Below are 18,741 nucleotides of genomic sequence, written 5' to 3'. Positions count from 1 at the left end.
TATTGAACTTACAAACTGATAAATTCATGTTGTACTGGGAAAGATCGATTGTGTATGTGACCTCACAAGATGATCACTGAATATTTCACATATGAACTGACTTGTATATATATCACTGTAATGTATTGTATAATCACAAGGTGACCAGTGTTTTGGTTGTTCTACAGTGTTAAACTGTATTTCAGTGTCCATTTGAAAAAATCAAGTAGAAAAAAAAGAACACTCAGACTGTTATGACTAATCATAAAACAAATTATTATAATTGAAACAAAACAAAACAAAAAAACTTGCACTGCAACTTTTTAGAAAACCTGCCATGAAATAAGGCATCTCAGGCCGCAACAATCACAAAACAAAGTACAAAATCCTTTTGGTACTGAACAATAGCTGAAGGTAACTCAGATAATCAACCATTTTTATCATTTCTTCTTTGATCTGGACTATGGTGGCTGGATGGTAAGAGAAAATTATCCAGAGAAATATTAGTATGAAAATTAGCCTGAATACTGAATACTGCAATTATTGCCTTGTGGTTGTATGCCTCAGTAAACCTAAAGTTGCACTTACAGTTTCCATCAATGTCTGTGAAAACAATACAATCTGCACCGTTTCAAGGTGGACACTCAGGATTAGTGTCACCGATTCAGCATCTGACCAAATGTCTCCCCGTATGTTCCTGAGATATGACACTAAGTAATGGCCAGAAAAGTGTTTTTGCAAAATATTATGATATTGTTAACCTTTGACCTCTTAGATATAAAATGTCAGAACTTTGTCATTGTATCCTTTTAGATATTTGTGTGAAATTTGAGCATATGAGTTCTTGAGTTATAGCCAAAAGCATGTTTTATGAGTTCATCTTGACCTTTGACCCTTCATTCTTGAGTCCAAGTGGACATTTGTGTCAAATTTCAGGAAACTCCCTCTGGGCCATCTTCAGATATTTCATTCACGAGAATGAGATGGATGCAAGGTCATGAATGAACACCAAATTATTATCAGCTCATTGTTGAGTCCAGGTGAATGTTTATCAAATTTGAAGAAATATTCTCAAGGTGTTCTTAAGACATCGCTTTCACTAGAATGAAACAAATGAGAAGTAACCGTGACCTTCACCCTTGACCCCCAAAATCCAATCAATTCATCCTTGAGTCCACTTGGATGTTCATTATTACTATCACAAGAATGAGCCTGACGCCCAGACATTGCTAAAACATAATGCCTCCGGACTCAGCTATCGACTGCACAGAAGCATGAAAACAGCCAAAAATTGTCTCAAAGACAAGTCTGATTCCTGGGTGATATCACTTGACTATTTCTCTCAGACTCTTTCAAAGCTTCTCCAGAGCTACATAAGACATCATAAGTAGAGCTCCCTGTGATTAGTGAACTGACTTTAAAATCAGTGGAGAAGAGTTAAATTTTGTCTTTTATGCTTATTTTTCTCTCTCATGAGACTCCCTCTCTCTCTCTCACTGAAACAAACACACACAGTCAAACATTAACAAATAAAGCTAAATGTTCTCGACTAATGCTTAAATCTTTTTGTCCTGATATGGTGAGCCGTTGTGTGTGTATAATGAGACAATGGGAGTCTTATGTGTGATTAATTTGGCCTTGTCAAAACACAAGATGCAACCAGTTTACCTCCTGTGCTAATGCATATACCCAAAAACAAACCCTCATAAACAAAATAACAGTAAATATCAGCCTGTATTAGAGGCGGAGGTAAATATCAGCTGTGGCACCCTACATCACTGGAGACACATCTGTTATGTTCATATGGTCACTGATTGCTATCAGTGTTTACTCAGGGTAGTGGAATTTAAACACTTTTACAAAAAGTGCAGTCTCACATTCAATTCCAACCCCTGAGGCTGGTTTCTGATGACGGCAGGAAACAGCAGTTTAAAATGTTCCCTCACATGCACCTGTCTGAGAGTCCTCAGTTTCAAGAGCTTTCGGATGGTCTGTGCTCTCGGGTGTATCTGGAGTTCTCTGCTAATGGTTGTTTTACCAGATGGCCTCTCTCTCTGGACTGGATTAGCACTAGCATCCTGGCTGATGATGTAACTGCTCAGGTCACATGTCTGCTGATGGTCTTAGAGAGTCATGCCTGTGCAATCAGTAGGCGGGTTTCCATTACAGATCTGTGCAAAACTTCAGCGATATTCTGAAATGTTGATATAACACAATTGCAAGATGACTGTTTCCACTGAGTGATATTATGCAACTTCTTCTCCAGAGAAAACATTCCAAGAAGCATGGTGATGGATGTTCAAAACATTAGCAGGTTCATGTCTATTGCAGCCACGCACTAGCCGTCATTATTTCCAATCTAAGGCCATGTAGGCAAGTTATGTGAGCGATAATGGAAAGGCAAGCCCGTCATACATGGAAGCGGCCACACATGAGGAATTTCTGGAATGTGATAGTCCACAATTTCACAGATAAATTGTGGATTGAAAACTTCCTGATCCACTAAACTTTTGAAGAGTTATGTGATGCAATAACACCTTTTGTAGCACCTGCTGCATCAATGAGGGAGCCAGTTACTACTGACAAACGCATAGCCATAGCATCATGTGACCTAGAAAAGCCAAAAAAGTGTTTTCATGGCATTTTGCGAAATATGTCTGTTTTTGAATCTCCTGAAATACCACCTTGTAAAAACTTTTTTGCTATAAATGGGAGTTACAAAATTGTCGAATTTTATATTAGTAATTTCAATCTGCGCAATTTGACGGTTAATGGAACCCTGCCTATTGTCGACAGTCTCTGTCTCCATCAGTGTGGTCACATGTGATCATCTGACCACAGTGCTCAATGTCAGTCAATGTGATCTATCACATATCAGCTTGTAAAAGCTTAAATTTCTGATTGTTGTTGGTTTAATTGGTTCTTTTTTAACCCAATCACACCTTCTAAGCATGACAACATTCATCCCAAACAATCAGTCTGACATCTGCGATCCACAAACCAGCCTGCTGTTCTCTCAACTTTTAACTCATCTGGACATTTTACACAGTAATCCTGTTGTTATGAAATCAAACACATGCAGCACGCAAGATTCTCATTGCTTATAGAACCATGCAGTAAAACCTTATTTTGATAACAATCCACCTTTCCCCAATTACCAATCTTTTCCTTGCAAGGATTTTAACATTAAACAATCGAGACCTCCTTCCTGTGCCTAAAACAAAGCCCCCACTCCAAACTTCCTGCCGCCATAATCCCTGCCTCTCTGCCTGTGGAGAGGTTGCGGCAGTTATTCACAGAAACAGCCTGGTGTCCTGTGGTGTTCTCTCTTGACAACACCTGAAAACACATGCCCTCCTGGTGGGAAGTCTGCCATGGTGCAAGAGTACACTGAGAACAACTGGAACATGGTATTTTGTATAAAACAATATTTTCTTGGTGTTTTGGCTGGGCAGGTTTGTCTTAAATTTCCTATTCATGATGCCATTTTTTCATAATAGACAGTGAGGTTATTTTCCCTCACTGGGAAAGGATTACTATACACAAAGACTCCTGATCCATGTCTGGAGGTTATAGAAGTTTGGGGTATAGTAAGTAATTCTGGAGAAAGCTGATTATTGAGTCTTATTTCAAGGTCGTCAAATTCAAATGTTTAAAGTTGGTGGTTCTTGGTTGGGTGGTACAAACTAGAGGATGACATGGGTGTGGATTTCCCTCCTGTCCCATCCTTCTCCTACAAAAAACAATCCCGTCCCAAGTCCCAAAAGCATGACTCATGTCCCGTCCAGTTCTTGCGTCGAGTTTGTACAAAGGATATAGTCTAATATTTGAAAATAGTCTAGTTGAACAGCATATTCATAAAAAAATAAATAAATCAATGCATTCAATTAATTGTAGAGCAAGGCATGCTGAATTCCTTGCTGAATGCTAATTCCTGACAGAACAGCTGAAGTAGCTTTATTGTATTTTTGCAATTTTTTTTTTTTATGTTTCTATAGTTTTTTTTTCATATTTTCATTATTTATTTATTTCTATTATTAGCTTCATGTTGTTCTTGACTGTTGCAGTACTTTGACTTTTTTTTAGCCTTTAATATTTTGTTTGTTTATTTTATGCACCAAACACAACTTCAAATTCCTGGCAAGCCAAAACTTAGTTGTGATAAACCTTTTTTCTGATCGTCATGATGGTAAATAACAAGGGTTGAGTCCTTTAGCTCGATGCTAACATACAAATCCCAATTCAAATGAAGTTGGGACATTGTGTAAAACGTAAATAAAAGCAGAATACAATGATTTGCAAATCCTTTCCAACCTATATTCAATTAAATACACTACAAAGAGAAGATATTTAATGTTCAAACTGGTAAACTTTATTGTCTTTTTCAAATATTCACTCATTTTGAACTTGATGCCTGCAACACATTCCGAAAAAGCTGGGACAGGGGCAACCAAAGAATAGGAAAGCTGTGGAATACTCAAAACATGTTGAGAACAGGATTGGGTATAAAAGGAGCATCCCCGAAAGGCTCAGTCGTTCACAAGCAAGGATGGGGCGAGGTTCACCACTTTGTGAAAAAACTGCATGAGCAAATAGTCCAACAGTTTAAGAACAGCATTTCTCAACATACATCTACAGTCCATAATATCATCAAAAGATTCAGAGAATCTGGAGAAATCTCTGCATGTAAGCAGCAAGGCTGAAATCCAATATTGAATGCCCGTGACCTTTGATCCCTCAGGTGGCACTGCATTAAAAGCTGACATTATTCTGTAAAGGATATTACCACGTGGGCTCAGGAACACTTCAGAAAACCATTGTCAGTTGACACAGTTCGTCGCAACATCTACAAGTGCAAGTTAAAACTCTACCATGCAAAGCAAAAGCCATATATCAACAACACCCAGAAACGCTGCCAGTTTCTCTTGGCCTGAGCTCATCTGAGATGGACTGAGGCAAAGTGGAAAAGTGTGCTGTGGTCTGACGAGTCCACATTTCAAATTGTCTTTGGAAATCATGGAAGTCGTGTCCTCCAGGCCACAGAGGAAAAGGACCATCCAGACTGTTATCAGCGCAAAGTTCAAAAGCCGGCATCTATAATGGTATGGGGTGTGTTAGTGCCCATGGCATGGGTAACTTGTACATCTGTCAAGGCAGTATTAATGCTGAAAGGTACATACAGGTTTTAGAGCAACATATGCTGCCATCCAAGCAACATCTTTTTCAGGGACATCCCTGCTTATTTCAGCAAGACAATGCCAAGCCACATTCTGCACGTGTTACAACAGCATGGCTTCGTAGGAAAAGAGTGCAGGTACTAGACTGGCCTGCCTGCAGTCCAGACCTGTCTCCCATTGAAAATGTGTGACGCATTATGTAGCACAAAATACGACAACAGAGACACCGGACTGTTGAGCAAGTGAAGTCGTACATCAAGCAAGAATGGGAGAGAATTCTACCTATAAAGCTTCAACAATTAGTGTCCTCAGTTCCCAAACGCTTATTGAGTGTTGTTAAAAGGAAAGGTGATGTAACACAGTGGTAAACATGCCCCTGTCCCAGCTTTATTGGAATGTGTTGCAGGCATCAAATTCAAAATGAGTGAATATTTGCAAAAAAACAATAAAGTTTATCAGTTTGAACATGAAATATCTTGTCTTTGTAGTGTATTCATGTAAATATAGGTTGAAAAGGATTTGCAAATCATTGTATTCTGTTTTTATTTATGTGTTACACAACGTCCCAACTTCATTGGATTTGGGGTTTGTACAATGGTAATTCCTGTTAACAAGCTAGCATGAATTTGCATCGTGATAGTATTATCATACACAATCCATTTTACTTTGCATGCTTGACATAAAATGACGTGTGCTCTTGCATATATTTCCTGCAGTCTGTGGAAACAAATTAATAGCTGCAACATAACTTCATATTGCTTGCTTGCTGTTGTGATTCCTGGTCCCAAAGGCTCCCTACAACATTTTTTCCTGTCCTGTCCTATCCCAGTTACGTGATGGTGGTAGTGAAATTGACTCCCATTCTGCAGAAATCCCACAGGAATCAGATGATCCACAGGATTCCCAAAAAAAAGTCAGCCTCTAGTACCAATCCAGTGTTGTTGGTATTTGATAACCTGGGAGTAGGACTGTACAATCAGCTATCTTTCTCTAAAATTAAATTCTGAGCCTTCACAGAGCAGGATAATAAGAGCAGAGTGAGCTTACCAGAGGATGTTGAGCACAGTGCAGGTAGTCAGGCCTCCGAGCACCGCTCTCCGAAACCACAGGATCTGGACATACAGACAGCACAGTACACTGTGACCAACAAGTTACAGCAGAACTTTGCAAAACAATAAAACAGTATCTTTATTGTATATTAACAGTATATATTACAGTATATTAACACAATACAATAGCAGTGAAACATCATCAAAAAATGTATTGAACTGTTAGCTAGCATTAGCTTTACATATAACTCAAACTTTAATCTGGTGCCCCCTCCATTTAAATTCAGTCATGGTGATAATGGCAGTGATGGTGAAACACTGGCTGCTTTTAAACAAAGATGGCACTACAGGTCTGCAACTAAGTCCCCCATTTATACTGCTTTGCATTTTAACACAGGACCAAAAAAAGGCAATATCATGAGTGTCTGTCAAGTATAGTGTGTGATTGTACACTTCATCGCAACATCCTGCAATCAAAAGAAGCATGACATAAGCCTCAGCTTTAATGTGACACATAATATATGTGCTATAACACTTTCTATAAATAACAAAGACACAACATGTCAGTATGCAGGTTTCCATAAACCCTCAAACTGCACAAATTAAAACTGCGGATATAAAAAATTCCAGATGGAAACACATCAATTTTGAAAAAAAAAACCAAAACAAAACAAAAAAAACCCTAACAGATTTCAGACAATTTGAAAAAGCCGTATTTTGCAAAACTGCAATGGAAACGCTTTTTTAGCTTTTATAGGTCACATGATGCTATGGCTGTGTGCTTGTCAGTAGGAACTGGCTCCTTCATGATGCAGCAGGAGCTACAAGAGGTGTTATTGCATCACATAACTCTTCAAAAGTTGAACGGATCATCTGGAAGTTTTGAATCCACAATTCCTCTGTGAAATCCTGGATTATCACCTCCCAGAAATGCCTCATATGTGGCCGCTCCCACGTATAAAGGGCTTGCCTTTCCATTGTTGCACGCATAATACGCCTACATGGCCTTGGATTGGAAATAATGACGGACAGTGCCGTGGCTACAATAGAAACAAAGCTGCTCATGTTTTGAACATCCATCGCCATGCTTCTTTGAATGTTATTACATTTCGAAAACATTACATAAGTTTTGCGCAAATCTGTGATGGAAACCCGCCTGATCACAATCAATCACATTCTCTGTTATATGACAGCTGATCTCGTCCTCTGCTCTGATGGTAAGAAGCTCCTAAATCGTATTGTTTTCCCAGTTTGTGGACATTTATGACCTCTGTTCTTCTTCTTTGAATTAGCCACCAATCTCAATCTCCCACAGTGGGTCACACACAGAGACTGTATATAGAAATGGACAACATGACAGTTCCCCCAAAGTGAAGCTTTTCAATCTGTTTGCCCCCTGGTGTGTGTCTACAATACAGGTCCTAAGGCCTTCCCCCTAAAGATGGTTTCTGTCACTGAAGGTAGTTCTCATCACCCTGCTATTTTTTCAAGTGTTTGTTTTTATGATCAGTAAATTTTAATAAGTCATTCAATTTTACAAAAAGGGTATTTTCTGCCATGATTGACGGCTGTGACAGCAAATCCATGTGCTTGCATTCAACGGGGCTGCTCATGATTGGTTGGATTGGTTGTTGATTGGTGTTTTGACTGGAACTGAACTGAACTCCCCCACCACGGATATCGCTTCTGCACAGACTCCAGCTCTCAATGACATCACCAGTGCAAAATGGCAGCATCCGTATCCCGGATAGTTTAACCTCACTTAAGCATAGCGGGGGTAAATGGGGACATCTTGTCCATCTTTATATACAGTCTATGTTCATATGAATAAACACAGACAAACAAAAACGGTAGACTCGTGCTGCCTGTGGTCACGTCTTTCTGACTTTATATTTTACACAGAACTCAGAGCTGTTACTATCATTGTTCCCGGCTCAGAGGTGAGACCACTCTGTCCCCCCTCTCATCAATCAAACGTTATGTACAGAATTTTGAGGCGGCATAACAGCGTGATATTTCTGCCTTGAACAGACAGTATAAGTGCAGCTACTCTCAGTCACTACACTTAGTGATTCTCACATTGTCTTGTATGCTCTATGCAAAACATCCATTTTAAATGCAAAAGATCCATTTTCATGACAGAGATGATGATACATGTTCAAGTGTTTCAGTTGTGTCAGGTGAGGGTGGTTGTTTATATGAAGCAAGGTATGTAATTCTGAAAGAGACACTGTGACATTGCAGCAGCAGAAAGGCAGTGACAGCAGGGGAGGAGGACATATGCGTGCTGCTTGTTTACTTGTGGAATGTAACCAATTTTTTCTGCATTTTTAACTTGCAAAGAAAGTGGGAAAAACATTTTTATACCTGTCTGAGGCTAAAAAGCTGATTTATTAATTAAGACAATAGCTATAAAGAGAAAATGCCATAAAAATGTAATGATAACGGACTTTGCAAATAAATCACAAAATATGTGATCTACACGTAGCTTGTTTTTCACGTTTTTTCATAAATTATGTCACCCAACTGAACAACTGGTGTAACAAATACCGTCCAGTATCTTGATTCACCCAATAGTCAGTAAACAGTAGCAAATTTAAATGCACATTAATTTGCAGCCTTTCACAGCTCCCCACGTTACAGTCTCTTTCTCAGTGTACAAATGCAAAACAATAACAATACGGTACCTCAGCAGCCGGTCTATTGAGGTCAGCAGTTGGTTGAGGACATAGAGGACTGATTTTACCTACCTGTGTTCTGTTGTGTGAGATCTGTGAGAAGAGCAGAGGCATCACGTTAACAATCCCTCCTGTTGGGATAAAAATAGAAAAATAGGTTAATCTCACGGATAGTTCTTCTTTACTGCATAAACATAAAACTTTTAAGAAGTTATTTGCAATCTTCATTCATATGCGACATGTGGCAGTGGCCTTCTTCGATGGTTCCACAACTTCTTTCATGTGGTACCAACACACCAGTGTGTCATCACTGTCCTGCATGCTCTCAGTGTCCATAAAATTACAGAAGGTACAATCATAACCACAGTGACAATATGAGAAATCAACAGGTTTCTGTCAATGACAAAGTTCTTAAAAAGATGTTACCCTATTGAAGGTGTACTACATGGTTGAAAAATAAACCAAACGTATAATGTAATAGGCAGTACGCATTTCTGAGTGACCTCATAGTATTCATATTACAATTTCCCATAAATTATTTGAATGAATCCCATGTAAATAAAACTATGCAATCACCTATGGTCAAAGTAAAATCAATTACATCAGATATGAATTAACACTAGAGAGAAAACATTTTAATTGTAATTATAAAGTCCAACATAACGAATGACAATTTGTCTCAGAGGGCTTTAAAGCATACAACACCCCTCTGTTCATGGACACTCAAAGTGGATAAGTAACTCCCCCCACCCCCGATTTGTGTACAAAACAGACCAACACAACAAAATTACTGTACTCGTGTAGTTAAAATAAACTTATAATAATAAGTGTCATTTATCAATAGGCAATTGACAAAGTAAGCTGCAAAGACACTAAAATGGGTAATCTTGTACTAGTCTATGTGGTCTATACTAATAGATATCACCATGCCAACAACATTTCTGCCTTTTTACACATCAGCTGCAAAAACATAGTATTCCCCTTTTCCAGCGAAATGAGTGCACATACGCAGGTTTTTTTTTAGAAATCCCGCTAAAAAAAGCCACAGACTCCTTTCCCATTGTTAGTAGACTTCAGGTGTGTACATTGCTCTGCAGCAGACAGGTCTGCCTTTCTGTTCATTGGTATAACTGGCAGGAAAACAGGATAGTAAATAGTGCAAAGCAGCTGTCATAGAAGACAGTTTGCATGTTCAAATGGCTCTTAAGTCATGAAGGCTGGCAGGGAGTTCAGTCAGAGCAGCCACACACACTAATGAAACACAATGATAACCTATTAGGCTGCCATAAGCTCAAGAGCTGCACTGACTTCAGATAGTCAAAGTACACACACACACACACACACACACACACACACACACACACACACACACACACACACACACACACACACACACACACACACACACACACACACACACACACCAGATGTACAGGGACCAGCACATACAAGAACAGCTCATTGGTGCTAATAAAGGTCAAAAACTCTAACAGGCATCTTTAACGTCTGTTAAAGGCCAACTCCATCTGTATCGCTTGTACAGATTTTTTAAATTTTAAATGGAAACTCCCACTCAGCCTTTGGCAAAAAGCAGTTACAAGTTATAGTGCTAATGCCCTCCCCCTCCTCAACTCCCCGACACACGCTGTTCAATGACAGTATGACTGACTGTGACTTTATCATGTCAACAGGGAGGTGAAAGATGGTGATTTCTGCAAAACCTTATGTATAGTTGTTTATGTCACCATTTAAACTGGGTCTCTGTCATTTCAGTTTTGTCATGTGAAGCACTTTAGGCTGCATTTATGAATGAAAGTTTCTACATAAATAATGCTGAGTTAAATTGGCCTGATTTTGTCCATTTCTTATGGCAACAGTTTTTTTCACATTAATACAATAAACAATAAATGAGCTACTGTGTTTTTTTTCTTTTATTAATGGAGCAGTATGTTCTGGCCGCTTTCCCAAATCTGGTTGGCGACTCTAAAGGTGGCTGGTGCAGCACTGGGGACTCAATCCAGCATGGGCCTCAGCATTCATGGCCCAACAAAAAAGGATGGCAGAGGAAAGAGAGACAAAGAGAAACAAAGGTGAAAAGATAAAGACAGACAGAGAGAAAGAAAGACAGAAAAGTGAGAGATATTGTACAAAACTGATTCTCACCCAGAGCCACTGTGCCCATTAGGAAAGGCTTCCCCATCTGACTGAAGTCACTGCTGCTCTGAAGGCCAACCTCTGAACCCACTGCAAATGTCACTGCCACCTGAGACAGACAGACAGACAGACACACACACACACACAGTGTATGAAAGCAGGCAGCAGGCATCCTGTCAATGTCATCAAGTCATTTGTCATGTGGGCAGGTAATTAAACAGCAATATTACACACATTTGGTTTTCTATTCTCAACAGTACATGAGGATGATGATTAATCATTGAGCACTGTGACTGCTGTGGGCAAACAGGCATTTTTGATTCTCTATCCATAACATAGTCTAAGTTGGAGTGTTCCTGTTGAATGCACATCTTTGGTTCGCATTAAAGAAAAAGATGGGGTTATAAGAGTATCTGTGTCTTGCAGTCCACACAATGTTATCCCTTTTCACATACATACTGTTTCATAGAGACGTTGTGAAAAACACATTTGAAATCAATAGCTGTATTCAAGTATTTGCAGTTATCTACACATACAGAGCATGAGCTACGACTTCATGGACCTTAGTGGATACTTTGGTCCTTTTCGTTTAGTTGAAGACTCATCACACTTGGAGTCCTCATCTACTTTTAGTTGGTTTCATGTTTTCTCTAGCATGTATCAGGACAGACAGATTATTGAAATAGTTTTTACTATTTTTAAACTTGATTTATTTTGATTTTTTACCTTTTTTAATTTTTTAACTTTTTAAGCAACCGAAATGAGAACTTTCTTCGACAATATCTGTCCATTTCTGTCTTGTGTCAAAGCTTGTAAGAGTGAATATTTGAATTTTGAAGGACTCAATCCACACTGGAAGATTTGGTGAAACCTCTCAGCTACCACAGTGAAGTCAGGAACCTGTGCAACACTTAGGGAGACTATATGTGTGGCCAAAAGGAGAGAGGCAATAAAACAGAGAAAAATAAGAACAATCTCTGTGTTTCAGTGCCACAAGCTACAATTTAAGGTGCTCTTGCAATATCATGTTCACAAGAAATAGAAAAGGTCACAGTGACTTTGATGTCCAAGTAGACATTTATGCTGTATATATATATATATATATATATATATATATATATATATATATATATATATATATATATCAGCATGAAAAACAGAGAAAGAGAGGCCACGACATGCAGCAAAGCTTCGTGTGTCAGATCATAACCTTTTTACACAGGCAGCCTGCCCTTCCAGGTGAGCTACAGGGTGCCCCATTTTTGCCATATTTGAAGATATTCCCTCAAGGCGTTCTTAAGATATCATGTTTATGATAATGGGACATGCATACACACTTACGGACCGACAACTGGAAAACATAATGACTACAGTCAAAGCTGTTTTCGGCATGGAGGAAAAAACAAATCGTCGTCTGTTTCCAAATGGACAGAAAGAAATATGAGAACTCAGTCGTTAATAATTTCACAGCTACAGGTTTAGGCCTCCTGACTATGAGATTTTAGCAATCTAACCAGTTTAGTGCAGCAACACTATAATAATATGGATCTTAATAAACTTTGGTAAGACATCAACTTTGATGTATACAGACTGTGCGATCACATCACGTACTGAATTGCAGGCAACTACGTACAACCATTAATGTCATTATGCACAAATAAAACCTTATCAACGTGCACCATCCATCTATGCTGCTGTAGTGGTATGTAACAAACAAATCAAGCCCTCACTATAGTGACATTTATGTGTGTTTAGAAAGCCTGTGGACACGGCTGTGGCTGGGGAGAAGAGGCCAACTTGGCAAGCCAATTTTACAAAGAGAGCTCAAAGAAAGTATTAGCATCTACTAGCATTTAGAAGAGTCGCGCTGATCACTGCATCATTTCATGCTGCATTTCTATAAGTTGGTTAGTCGACGTAGGTCATAACAGAAGTCACAAAGTGCGACATAGGACCACTTTTTTAGAGTCACAACTAAAGATATTGCCACGTTTCTTTCATGATGGCTATCTTTTGTCTGAGACAGCCCAAAATCGCAGTGTATACCGGGCTAAAGACATGGAAGTGAAGGAGGACAAAACATGTGATGAGGGAGAGAAAGGATGATACAGAAAGCAAGGGAGGAAAAGGTAAAAGTGAGGATGAAAAAAACAAGACCTAAAATTGTACAAACGGGATGAAGAGGAAGGAGAGAAAAGTGGTTAAAAGAAGTGTTAAGAAAGAGGACAGGATGATTCTCTCAGCCAACTATTGCTTTTGAGATGGACTGAAACATGAGAGAGGGTCCTTTAAAATCCTTATGAAATTGTGCCATCGTCTCACGATGGGCAAGATTCATTGGGACATTGAACGGACTGCATTTTACTCACCACACACACACACACACACACACACACACACACACACACACACACAAATACACACGCACCATAAACCTGACTGCATTATCCTCTTTGGAATTATTTGACCGCCCTGTGCAGGCTGCAATATACCCCCGCTGTCATGGGAGCCAGCAGCATTAAAGGTTCAATGACAACTTTATTAGAGGTGAGGGTCTGGAATCTTAACCAATTATAAAGCCTGAATAAATGTCACGCTAATTATTTCCAGAAAGCCGTGAAATTGTGGTCGATTCTCCGTGAATAATCTACCTTCCAACACAATTCCACAGCTCAGTGCATGAGATTCATTTAAAAAGTGTGTGTTTAGTGTGTGTGTGTGTGTGTCTGTGTGTGTGTGTGTGTGTGGTTGATATAAAAGCCATAACATCATTCAGGCCTTCTTTATAATAACTTATCAAGGTGTATCAGCTTCATTTGGGCGTCACTGTTATTCTATTTAACCGCAGCCTTTTGTGTAAAGCGATCAGTCAGATGTTGGGGCAAAAGGAGCTGCTGGGGCAGCACACTGATTAGGACAAGGAGAGAGGGAAAGAAGAAGTAAGAGGAGAAGAAGAGAAGAGAGTGGGAGAGAAGAGAATTAATTTTCACTTGAAGAGAGCAGTCCCATATGGGGGCAGCGGGTGTGACTTTACTCTATTTAGCATGCCAAAAATTGTGATGTCCATAATAGTAGAAGAACATTATGTAAACCTCTAAATTCAGAAATATTTAACCCTACTGATAATCCTACCTTTATAGATACTTGGTACTTTATGGTAGATGATATGATAATGTTTTACATTATATTTGATTGGTAAATATTACGAGAAGAATGGCATTGGCAGTACCTTTGCAGCCCTGAGTATTGTTTGCAGGCATTCCTTTCAGGCTGCATATAGTCCCAACAACCTCTACCTAACTGAAGGCAAAAGAGTCCACTAAACACAAACTCTTCATTGCTGTGTAGTCAGAAAAATCATTCCCTCCAGGATTTTACAATGTTGCAGTCGCAACTATTTTTGAGAATTCAGGCAGTCCCCGTGATTCACCGCAGCCTTGCAATTTTCTCAAATCACCTTAACTTAATTGCAACTTTGACTCATTTCATTTTCACTGTGCACAGTGTCTCCATCACTCAGCCCGTCACTTTCACTACCTGTTTAAAATGACACTGCTGCAGCACTTGTCACACACACAGTGCAGAGCTTACCATGTAACTTTGGAGCTTTGCTCATGGATCTCTGAGTCCCTCAGGCCCTTATTTGTGCTGTCTCTGTACATCACTGATGCAATATGAAGCTCTGTATGTCCACAGACAGTGACATTTACTATTATATAATATACTATATTATATTGACACTCTATCACAACACAGCCTCATGCAAAATTCTTGCTCAAGTAGAAAAATTTCGACTTCTGTTGAAAGAAGCCAAAGAGCCAAATACATGTTTTCGTGTCCATCGAACTGCCTGGCATGAATTTGCATCAATCTGCGTCTTTGTATTAACTTTGTATATAAACTTGCCCAGCAAACATTCTCGTCCAATGTGAACATGGCATAGGAAAGCCAAAGTTTCCGAAGATTGACTACTATTTTTTTAACTCCTGTCCACACTGTGTATTAAATAAAAATACATATAAATGGCACGTCATTGTCAACAGAATCGCTTTAATTGTTGACATGTTATTGGGAAATATTTGCAGGACCGTGTTGTTGACAATACAGTAGCTTGCACGGCTCCAATAATGAGTGGAGTATGTGCTTATAAATGTGGAAAAAATGTACTAATAGCAGCAGGCAGCCCTGCAGCAACATTGCAGCAACAACGCTGTTAGTGTGAACACCGCAAGCGTGCAAGACCTGAGTTCAGTGTTCAGTGAGGTTGCTGTCTGCAGTGCTCTCCATAAGAAAGAAGTAGAGATGGCTACTAGTTGCTCCTCCTGAAGCTGTTTTCTTAGCACCCCCCACAGCGCCTCTGCTTAGCACCTGTAGAGAGAAAATCGTGGTGCTGTGCCTGGGGGCAGTTCTGTCTGACAAACACAGGAGTGCCCAAACTGGCGGCTAAAGATCTTGATAACAGATGTACACACCAAACTCAGACATGTAACTCACACCACCCAAAATGGAATTTCCATTGTATCCATCACTGCTGCAGACATGTAAAGGTTGCGGTAATGTAAATGGGTTCCACTGTTAGTGTCCTAGAAGAAAAACAAACTGCTGACGTGTCTGTCTGTCTGGAGCCATCAGGTTGCTTTCACTGGCCTTTGTTTTAACGAAATCAATCCCAATCAACAGAGCTGCCCCGGGGCTGCTTCCACGTGTCCCACCGCCTCTCCTCAGACCTCCAACAAACTCCTAATTTATCCTCCTCCAAACATCAGTCAGCTTCATAAGTTGTTTATGGCCAAGACTTCACATTTACTTTTCATAAAATTGACTTAAAAGGGGCCGGATGCACCAATCTAACTTTGGCTTTATAAAGTGGTTTCTGCAGTGGAGGAACATCTCCCTGAGGCCAGTGTTTGGAGATTGGAATAAATTATGGACTGCTTTTTTTAGGATTATATTCCTGTGAAGGGAGGCAATCAAAGAGACGCCAGAATTGATTTTGTTTTGAGAACATTCGGGTATCCTGGTAAGTGCTCTAAAGGCCATTTCTAAACATCTTCTGACTTTTAATGTGGAAAAAAGAAAGTTTTAGGACAACTAACAAAGTCACAATTGTAAAATTAATCTTTTCTGGTATAGAGTAATTGAAAAAATTATACATGTGGTTTAACTAATTACTAAAACAGCAGTAATTCATAACATTAATCATTACTTTTTGTGACTAAATCCAACTCCACGCCTCCATGTTTCCTCTTCTGTATTTGAGATGTGGAGAAAAGAGAGAAATGTGGTTTCACAGGCAGACAACCTACGCATCAGAGCTATTTACTGACCATCAACAGCCAGCCTCAAGTCCTTCAGAATCCACATCTTCATTCTACAGGGTTCACACAACCTCCAACTCTGAGAAAAACCCACTTTATTCCTAGCTAACAATACAACATGTGAGGGGGCGACCTGCTAGAATGTGCACCCCATGTGCCGAGGCCTTTGCAGCAGCCCGGGTTCGATTCCAGCCTGTGGCCCTTTGCTGCATGTCAACCCCCCCTCTCTCTCCCACACGTCCTGTCATTCTACAGCTGTCCTGTCAATAAAGGAAAAAAAATCCCCCAAAAATCTTAAAAAACAAACAAACAATACAACGTGTGAGAAACAGGTTTGGAGCTACTGAAGGTGTTTTCCTTTAGTCAGAAGCTTGTCCCTTACCCTCTCCTGGAGCTCAGAGACTCTTGAGGCTCTGCTACAGCCTGTCACATGACACAGAGAGAGTGTCAGTGGGCGACTTTTCAACAGCTTTCTAGCTTCTCTACTTGTCAGTGAATCAATAAAGAAGCACAGAACACAACTGCCCTTGAAACTTAGTAAAACTCTCGACAGGAAATGGAAAAATAAAGCAAAACTCAAGTTCAAGTCATTTTTGTTGTAAAAGCTTGATTATGAGAGCCATAAACTGAGAAGAGAATTGCAGAATAGCAGTTAACCTTCAACCAAAGTTTGAGACTTTCGTGAGATTAGTGCACGCTCTGTTATAATGAACAATAGAGAGCTGGGTATGAGCTTCTGGCAGCTGTCATGATGTCACTGTGACGGTGAAGCTGCTACCTCAGTGAACTTAATCAGGTATCACAGTCCTCAAAACGCAAAACCCAAGAAAGCTTTAGAAAAATATTGGTTGAAGAGTGCTACTTCACATGTGTAGGTTTCAAAAACAGGTGCTCTTTGGATTCAAGGACAAAGATGAACAACAGGGGAGATGTTAGACTTTTACTTATTTGGTCATAAAGTCAAAAACAAAAAAAAAATCCAAGGCACACTATTTTGTAAAAGTTAAAAAGCCTTTAATAAATGAGCTTGACGCCTACATGTTTCAACTTACAGTCTTTATCAAGGTTTTATGACTTTTGCAAAATTGTGTGCCTTAGAATTCTTTTGGTTTTGACTTAATGAGAAAATAAATAACAAGTCTAACCTCTCCCCCTTTTTTGGTCATAATATGAACATTATTCCAGCTGCTGCTAACACCAGCTCTGAGCCCTAACAACTAGAAGAGGAGGAGAAGTTGCACAATTTCAATGGAGAAAAATGAGAAACTAGAGAATAAACAGTAGGCCAGGTCAAGGGATCTTTCTGCTTCATTCCATTAATGGTACCTTTTAATTTTACATATTGAATGATTTCATTTATAAATACTGATAGTGTATTCACACCCCCAACACAATGCACATTTTTGTGTGGCAGGATTATCTATAAAGTCAATGCAAAGACAAAATTAGAACCGAATTTATGCTCAGTGACGTAGTTGGTGCAATATTCACACTAGTTAAATTTTTCAGATTGAGAGAGAAATTTACTTGACGCTGTGTTGCAAAAGCCTGTCAGCGTTGAAATCTAGTTCAGACTCTCCTGACACTGCTGAGAGTTGGAAATGAAGGACAAATGTTAATAGCTGTACAGAGACAAAACAAATTAGGACTTGAGGGCTTGGAAATTAGAGAGCGAAAGCATAAGGTTACATGGTAAGTTCTGGAAATGTAGCTGTGACTTATAAAAGCTATTTTGTTGAGTTGCCTTTTAGCAAAGTGCTCTGAGTAATTTAAGTTGGTCTATTATTGTATCAAGTGAACAACAGAGAGCGTAAACAGGTAATGCACTGCTGTGGATGGTACAATAAATCATAAAGAGTGTTACCATCTTTCATACTGCTTCAGGGCATAGAGCCTCTGTGTTTAGTGTTTTGATATACAGCAAAAATTTTCATTGCGTTCGGTGTGAACATACCATTCAGTAGCATGGTACACACTGGAAACCTATCAACTAGAATAAATGCTGCCGTTATACGTTTCTGTAAACCCACAATTATTCACGTTAAAAATTTGTTTGCCCACCCTACAGTTGCTCTCACGTTCCTTAAATTCCGTCATTTTCAACGGCGTTTCAACCTGACAAACCTGTGTATCATGCGGACATGGCAGTTGCCGTCGGCCAGCATATAGCATCACCACAACCTGTTCTGTCCAGTTGTGTTCTCAGCTGATGTTGTCCAGCAAGCGTATCATGTGGACGCAAAAGGTGGCTTTTGGCGTCAGATCTTACACTTAAAGCACTGACAAAGCGCGGTATTTGATGACTTTGGAATGAGAACAGTCTGGTCTCACCTCAAGCCTTGTTCCCACTGCACAAAAAAACCTGCAAACATCTGGCTTTTTAATG

General features: G+C 39.5%; 1 protein-coding gene across 1 annotated transcript in view; it reads right to left on the bottom strand.

The window, feature by feature from the left end:
- The window catches only part of LOC121962746 (uncharacterized), a 132,054-nt gene that overhangs the window by 49,151 nt on the left and 64,162 nt on the right, over positions 1–18,741 (bottom strand). The window contains exons 9-11 of the mRNA XM_088077390.1: positions 11,047–11,146; positions 8,956–9,014; positions 6,204–6,268 (exon numbers count right to left, since the gene is read on the bottom strand). Of these exons, the coding sequence (XP_087933516.1) occupies positions 6,204–6,268; positions 8,956–9,014; positions 11,047–11,146 (224 nt within the window). The remainder of the gene's footprint in view (positions 1–6,203; positions 6,269–8,955; positions 9,015–11,046; positions 11,147–18,741) is intronic.

Source organism: Plectropomus leopardus, chromosome 5 (genome assembly GCF_026936395.1).
Source record: "Plectropomus leopardus strain MGB_pleo_1.0 chromosome 5, ASM2693639v1, whole genome shotgun sequence".
In the NCBI taxonomy this organism is placed as follows: Eukaryota; Metazoa; Chordata; class Actinopteri; order Perciformes; family Serranidae; genus Plectropomus; species Plectropomus leopardus.
The sequence above is the reverse complement of the archived record's forward strand: the minus strand, read 5'-3'. Positions and strand labels throughout refer to the sequence as shown.